Source organism: Physeter macrocephalus, chromosome 20, assembly GCF_002837175.3.
Source record: "Physeter macrocephalus isolate SW-GA chromosome 20, ASM283717v5, whole genome shotgun sequence".
In the NCBI taxonomy this organism is placed as follows: domain Eukaryota; kingdom Metazoa; phylum Chordata; class Mammalia; order Artiodactyla; family Physeteridae; genus Physeter; species Physeter macrocephalus.
In genome coordinates, this window is record NC_041233.1 from 53,186,693 (window position 1) to 53,194,897 (window position 8,205).

At 40.0% G+C, this 8,205-nt stretch overlaps 1 protein-coding gene across 7 annotated transcripts in view; it reads left to right on the forward strand.

Annotated features, from left to right (window-relative positions):
- Window positions 1–8,205, forward strand: part of ENTPD1 (ectonucleoside triphosphate diphosphohydrolase 1) — a 128,441-nt gene that overhangs the window by 119,363 nt on the left and 873 nt on the right. For all 7 annotated transcript variants that reach the window (XM_024121623.2, XM_055081305.1, XM_007118068.3 and 4 more), the window contains 2 exons: window positions 3,738–3,854; window positions 5,682–5,819. In XM_024121623.2, coding sequence (XP_023977391.1) covers window positions 3,738–3,854; window positions 5,682–5,819 — 255 coding nt within the window. The remainder of the gene's footprint in view (window positions 1–3,737; window positions 3,855–5,681; window positions 5,820–8,205) is intronic.

Below are 8,205 nucleotides of genomic sequence, written 5' to 3' on the forward strand. Positions count from 1 at the left end.
TCGTTGTCATTTGTCTCTAGGTATTTTTTGATTTCCTCTTTGATTTCTTCAGTGATCTCTTGGTTATTTTGTAATGTATTGTTTAGCCTCCATGTGTTTGTGTTTTTTACGTTTTTTTCCCTGTAATTGATGTCTAGTCTCATGGTGTTGTGGTTGGAAAAGATGCTTGATATGATTTCAGTTTTCTTAAATTTGCCAAGACTTGATTTGTGACCCAAGATGTGATCTATCCTGGAGAATGTTCCGTGTGCCTTTGAGAAGAAAGTGTTTTCGGATGGAATGTCCTATAAATAGCAGTTAAATCGATCTGGTCTATTTTGTCATTTAAAGCTTGTGTTTCCTTATTAATTTTCTGTCTGAATGATCTCTCCATTGGTGAAAGTGGAGTGTTAAAGTCCCCCACTATTATTGTGTTACTGTCGATTTCCTCTTTTAGAGCTGTTAGCATTTGCCTTGTGTATTGAGGTGCTCCTATGTTGGGTGCATATATATTTATAATTGTTATATCTTCCTCTTGGATTGATCCCTTGATCATTATGTAGTGTCCTTCCTTGTCTCTTGTAACATTCTTTATTTTAAAGTCCATTTTATCTGATATGAGTATTGCTACTCCAGCTTTCTTTTGATTTTCATTTGCATGCAATACCTTTGTCCATCCCCTCACTTTCAGTCTGTATGTGTCCCTAGGTCTGAAGTGGGTCTCTTGTAGCCAGCATATATATGGGTCTTGTTTTTGTATCCATTCAGCGAGCCTGTGTCTTTTGGATGGAGCATTTAATCCATTCACATTTAAGGTAATTATCTATATGTATATTCCTATTACCATTTTCTTAATTGTTTTGGGGTTTTTTTGGTAGGTCCTTTGCTTGTCTTGTGTTTCCCACTTAGAGAAGTTCCTTTAGCATTCATTATAGAGCTGGTTTAGTGGTGCTGAATTCTCTTAGCTTTTGCTTGTTTGTAAAGCTTTGATTTCTCTGTCAAATCTGAATGAGATCCTTGCTGGGTAGAGTAATCTTGGTTGTAGGTTCTTCCCTTTCATCACTTTAAATGTATCGTGCCACTCCCTTCTGACTTGTAGAGTTTCTGCTGAGACCTCAGCTGTGAACCTTAGGGGAGTTCCCTTGTGTGTTATTTGTCGTTTTTCCCTTGTTGCTTTTAATAATTTTTCTTTGTCTTTAAATCTTGTCAATTTAATTACTATGTGTCTCAGCCTGTTTCTCCTTGGGTTTGTCCTGCCTGGGACTCTGCGCTTCCTGGACTTGGCTGGCTATTTCCTTTCCGATGTTAGGGAAGTTTTCGATCATAATCTCTTCAAATATTTTCTATGGTCCTTTCTCTCTCTCTTCTCCTTCTGGGACCCCTATAATGCGAATGTTGGTGTGTTTAATGTTGTTCCAGAGGTCTCTTAGGCTGTCTTCATTTCTTTTCATTCTTTTTTCTTTATTCTGTTCTGTGGCAGTAAATTCCACCATTCTGTCTTCCAGGTCACTTATCCATTCTTCTGCCTCAGTTATTCTGGTATTGATTCCTTCTAGTGTATTTTTCATTTCAGTTATTGTATTGTTCGTCTCTGTTTGTTTGTTCTTTAATTCTTCTAGGTCTTTGTTGAACATTTCTTGCATCTTCTTGGTCTTTGCCTACATTCTTTTTCCAAGGTCCTGGATCATCTTCACTGTCATTATTCTGAATTCTTTTTCTGGAAGGTTGCCTATCTCCACTTCATTTAGTTGTTTTTCTGGGGTTTTGTCTTTTTCCTTCAACTGGTACATAGTCCTTTGCCTTTTCATTTTGTCTGTCTTTCTGTGACCATGGTTTTTGTTCCAAAGACTGCAGGATTGTCGTTCTTCTTGCTTCTGCTGTCTGCCCTCTGGTGGATGAGGCTAACTGAGAGGCTTGTGCAAGCTTCCTGATGGGAAGGACTGGTGGTGGGTAGAGCTGGGTCTATCTATTTTATATATAGTAGTGTGTATATGTTAATCCAAAACTCCTAATTTATCCCTCCCCCTCACCCCACTTTCCCTTTTGGTAACCATACGTTTGTTTTCTATGTCTTTGAGTCTCTTTCTGTTTTGTAAGTAAGTTCTTTTGTATCACTTTTTTACATTCCATGTGTAAGTGATATCATATGATACTTGTCTTCTCTTTGTGACTTACGTCATCTAGTATGATAATCTCTAGGTCCATCCACGTTGCTGCAAATGGCATTATTTCATTCTTTTTTATGGCTGAGTAGTATTCCATTGTGTATGTATACCACATCTTCTTTATCTATTCATCTGTTGATGGACATTTAGGTTGCTTCCATGTCTTGACTATTTTAAATAGTGCTGGTATGAACATTGGGGGGTATGTATCTTTTCGAATTAGAGTTTTCTCCGGATATATGCCCAGGGGTGGGATTGCTGGATCATATAGTAACACTATTTTTAGTTTTTTTAAGGAACCTCCATGCTGTTCTCCATAGTGGCTGCACCAATTTACATTCCCACCAAGAGTGTAGGAGGGTTCCCTCTTCTCCACACCCTCTCCAGCATTTATTGTTTGTAGATTTTTGTAAGATGGCCATTCTGACCGGTGTGAGGTGATACTTCATTTAGTTTTGATTTACATTTCTCTAATAATTAGTGATATTGAGCATCTTTTCATGTGCCTGTTGGCCATCTGTATGTCTTCTTTGGAGAAATGTCTGTTTAGGTCTTCTACCCATTTTTTGATTGGGTTGTTTTTTGTTCTTTGTTTTTTTTATAAGCTGTAGGAGCTCTGTATATTTTGGAAATTAATCCCTTGTTGGTCACATCATTTGCAAATATTTTTTCCCAGTCTATAGGTTGTCTTTTTGTTTTGTTTATGGTTTCCTGTGTTGTGCAAAAGCTTTTAAGTTTGATTAAGTCCCATTTGGTTATTTTTATTTTTATTTCCATTTCTCTAGAATGTTTTCTTTTTTACTTATTTGTTTATTTAACTTTTTACATAGTTCTCATGTATGATGATGATGGCTTTTTAAAACTTTTAAGTTATGCCCAGCTCATGATAGGCCTGCAATAAATATTTGTTAAATAAACACTGGCTATTTAAGGAAAGCACTACATGTACATTATTAAAATAGACCAAAAAAGGGCATAAATAAAAAGGAACAAAACACCTTATAATTTTGCCAGAGATCACTCCTGTTATTTACCTTTGTATAGAATTTTCCAGATTTTATTTTTATTTATTTACTTTTTTTTTTTGTGGTACGCGGGCCTCTCCCTGTCATGGCCTCTCCCGTTGCAGAGCAGAGGCTCCGGACCCGCAAGCTCAGCGGCCATGGCTCACGGGCCCAGCCGCTCCGCGGCATGTGGGATCTTCCCGGACCGGGGCACGAACCCGTGTCCCCTGCATCGGCAGGCGGACTCTCAACCACTGCTCCACCAGGGAAGCCCCAGATTTTAGTTTTAAAAATTCATACATAATACATAGTTTTTTAAAGATGGGATTTTGTAACTTTTCCTCTTATCTTCTTTTTTCCCCATCTTTCTTTCTCCCTGAGAAAATTAGCTACCAGATGGCTCAGAAATGCATGTCAGCAGCAAAGTGACCCCCTTCCAGGAAGGAAGCAACTGTTGGGGATGGAATATCACCTGATCCATAATTTACTCATCAGAGATTTCCAGGCACTTTCATTAGGCCTTCTGGAGAGTGAATCAGTGTCCCTCTGTGTTAGACACTGCACCAAACTCAGCATTTTTCTCTTGCAGGCATTTTCAGCTTTTTACTATGTGATGGAGTTTTTAAACCTTACATCAGAGGAACAGTCAGCTCATAAAAAAATGATTAACACGTTGGAAAAGTTCTGCTCTCGGCCTTGGGAAGAGGTAAGTGACTAGAAACAGCATCTGTTACCATTGCTCTCTGCCCTTGACAGCATGGAGGATGTGAGTCTGCTCTTCAAATTATGCTAATGTGACCAAGATCCAGCACACACGTTAGAGAAGCCTAGATGGTACACTCAATTAAGTGTAAGTTCACTGGCATTCCTTGATAACTTGGCATACAATGGCTTAAACAAAAAAGGTCTTATTGTTTTCACCTAATTCGAAGTCCGGAAGTAGGCAGTTGCTGGCATGAGGTGGGCAGCTTGACTATCTCAGACATTCTTCAGTTGTTGTTAGGCCTGTTTCCTCATGGAAGCAAGGTGTAGCTTCAGGGATCACAGCCGTGTTCAAGGTCAGAAGAAGGATAGCACCAGATACATCTGTTCCTTTTTATAGGAAAGCAAAAGATACCCCAGAAGCTCCTAGTAGTCTTTTCTCTTACATCTCATCGGCCAGGACTGGCTGGGAAAGCAGGATGCAGGATTTTATGACTGGCTTAGAGCCCTAGATCCATCATGAGCTACCTCCTGGAGCTGAGCACATTGTCGCCCACTCCTTCCCCCAACCCCCAGGGAAGACAGGCAATTCACAGAATCTGCCACACACACCATTGTGGTAAGACCCATTTTTCATCAGACAGGTCCAAGGTATCTCCTACTTATTCATAAATTTGAAGCACAAATTTTTTCTTGTCTGAGGCACTGAGTCATTCAAGATCCAGTGCTACCTGATGAAAGTTTCCAGGGACGTGAGAGAAAGATATGGAGTCTACTCTGATTAAAAAAAAAAACAGATCACCTAGGAGTGGCTCAAAACAGCAGCTGTTTTAAGTTGACAAAAGTGACTTAAAATGAGTGATTTTAAGAGAGATTGCAAAAATGATTGCAAAAGTGACCAGTACTTTCATTCTGAAGATATGCAATTAATTAAAAATGAAGGCTGTTCTCGTGGGCACTGACAACAGTGGAAGGAAGGTTGTGCAAGAGGCTGGACATCTGAAATTTTCTCTAAGTATTTTGTCTGAGTTAGAACATGAAGGAAGGGTATTCAGGGCTTTCGGAAAGTGCAGCTCAAATATGCCTCAGCACTTTACAAAATACTTAGGGGAGGCTTTTTGCAGCTAGTGGTGATCTGTGGAGAAAGACGAGCATCTCAGATTCTTGAGCAAAATGCTTCCTAAACTGGGTTCCAGAGCAGTGTTTGTCAAGTGTTACTATGTATGTGATCATACGGGGATCATATTTAAAAAGCACATTCTGCACTGGCAGATGAGGGGTGAGGATTAACAAGTTCTCAGGGGATACTGCTGATGCTAGTCCAGAGACCTAACTGAGTGGTAAGGCTTTTTATGAAACTGTTTCCTCAAGATGCTTATAGAGGCTCTAAACCAAAGACTTTGGTCAAGAGCATACAGAAAACTCTGTTTAAACAAAGATTAATAGATTTCTTTCATGCAAGTTTTTTCACAGTTTTTAATATGCTAATGTGATTGTGAAACTCAAGTTTCACAAGGGATGGCAAACTGTAGTAAAATTCAGTGTTGTTGAACCTATCAGACCACAGAAAGTACTTTTCTCCTAGAACACTTAACAGTGTCTCATAGAACCCTGTGGAGGCAAAGATTCCTTAACAGACCCTAAACTGTGAACCCGTGCACCCACTGAAAGAGTGCAGCACCACTCCCAAAGCTCTCTGCAGGGGCCAACTCTCAGGCCCATGTGAGCTGGGGCTTTTTCCTCTCTTGATCAGCTCTAATAGTGAACATGAGGGCTATGGAGAAGTGCCTGTTGTTGTACAAGTATGATGTTTTCTTTACTTCACTTCCAGCTGCAGATGTATTTTGGTGAAGTGAAGGAGAAGTACCTGAGTGAATACTGCTTTTCTGGCACCTACATCCTCGCTCTTCTTCTGAATGGCTATCATTTTACAGCTGAGTCCTGGAAGAATATTCACTTCATGGGCAAGGTTTGTTAGGTTGGGGGGAGGTTGGGTGGTAGTGATTGAAGCAGCTTTGGGCTTAAAAGAGGTAGGAGTCAACCTGATTTAAATTTTGGCCTGATGTCCTGTCCTACCACTTCACCTCTAACCCAAGATGGCATTTTGTGTCCAGCTCTCCTGATAATGTTGACCAGCCAGTTGTGGGTATCCTATGTAAGGGGGCTACTTGCATTCTCAGCCTCGCCTTTCTGCTCACATAACAGTGACTAACCCCTTATAAAACAAAAAATGAGATAGTAAAGTAATATAACAGTATTTCAACAGCCACAGTGATTCTGCGTGCTGACTTAAACATCCATCTCAAAGGCCCCTTCATGAATCCAGAAGGGATGATCATGGTTTGTCACAAGGGGTGAAGGCCTTGTTGGTTGTAGCTTCAAGACTGACCAATCTGAAAGCTCACTGTGAACAATGAGATGAGTGGCTGTAAATGGGGGCCTTTGCTTAGAAGGCAGGCTTCGCATGAGCCTTAAAGAAGCAAGCCCGTAGCTTTGCATTACCGTAGCATTACCTGAAGGTATCCAGGCATAGAGCAACATTTACATCAGCAGTGAGACTCATGGGCATACTCGTGCTTGATGAAAAATATCAAGAGCAGTGTTTCTCTACCTTTTAAACCCATACCCACTAACGGCAAAAACAATTTACCCCTTTATTAAATACGGTGACTTCAAGCAAAACAAAGCATTGAGGCAGCAGAGAGCTGTAGTAGCCTTAAAGATATTAGTTTCATCACACTCTTGTCAATATTGACTTTGCTAATTAAAATCTTTTCCTTGTTTTAACATCCCAGTCTTCCTTCCGTTCCATCACAGTTTGTCTGTTTGGAGATATGTCTATGTTAGATTTACCTAGTGATTTATATTCTTTGAACTCCAATCTATGATCCATTATTTCTAAACCTTAAGTGATAACTCCTCTAACTCTTGAGGCTTCCTTGACACAGGCAGTCAGATACGGTTCCATTCCCCATAAAGGGACCTGGGCCTTTTTACAAATTGTTAATTCCCAGTACTGGTAAAGGTTTAGGGGAGAGGAGCATTCCACATGGTTGGAATGTAAACTGGCATAACCTTTGGGAAGACTGTTCTGGCAACATGTGCTAGGAGCCTTAAAACATGTACATCATTTTGTCCAATTGCTCCATTTCTAGGATTTATAAATAATTGAACAAAGTGAGTAAAAATGAACATATAAGGCAGTTCATGTCAGTGATGATGTTGCAGAAATCCCTTAAGAGACATGGGATGATGTTTACAAGGAATTGTTAAGTGAATAATTCTACATACAATTTAATTCTATTTTTTATGTGAAAAACATGCACAGAGAGGACTGGTAGGATATGTCACAAAATGATAATAGCAGCAACTTCTAAATGATGAAGTAGAGGTGGTTTTTATTTTCTTTTTTAGGATTATCTGTACTTCATGATTTTCCCATCATGACCACATACAACTCATGTAATAGAAACATTTCCACAATTCTTTGTTATTCATAGACTACCTGTATTTCAATACATTTTGAGGTGACTTGAAAATATTCCTAGGAAGATGGCAGGGTTGGAGAATGTTTTTTCATTTAAGAATAATCCTTTCTCATGCATATGCAGTCTTTCATCTTACGTCAAGTAAGACTGACTTGCTGGGATTATTCCCCAATTTTTCCCTAGTCGAATCATAAAAGAAGTCCTGGTTTCATATGGATGAGATTCCTGGGCCTGACATTGATGCACAAGGCCAGGGACAGTCATTATTCTCTCACCCTTTGCCCGCTTCCTGTCATCCACCCCCCTTCCCCACCCCAGCCACCCACATTCACACAAACAGCAAAAGAAGAATGCAAATTTCCAAAGGCCTAATTTGAATTAAGTTCTTCTAGGCAGGAGAAAGGAGCCGTCGGGAAGCCCTCAATTACTCTTAATTAAGTTCTCAATTGTACTTAATGTACTTGAGTTTGTGCTCTTAACGCTGTGGTTTTGCAGATAGCCCCTATTTTTTTTTTTTTACATCTTTATTGGAGTATAATTGCTTTACAATGGTGTGTTAGCTTCTGCTTTATAACAAAGTGAATCAGCTATACATATACATATGTTTCCATATCTCTTCCCTCTTGCCTCTCCCTCCCTCCCACCCCTCTAGGTGGTCACAAAGCACCAAGCTGATCTCCCTGTGCTATGCGGCTGCTTCCCACTAGCTATCTATTTCACGTTTGGTAGTGTATATACGTCCATGCCACTCTCTCACTTCGTCCCAGCTTACCCTTCCCCCTCCCCATATCCTCAAGTCCATGCTCTAGTAGGTCTGTGCCTTTATTCCCGTCTTACCCCTAGGTTCTTCATGACCTTTTTTTTTTT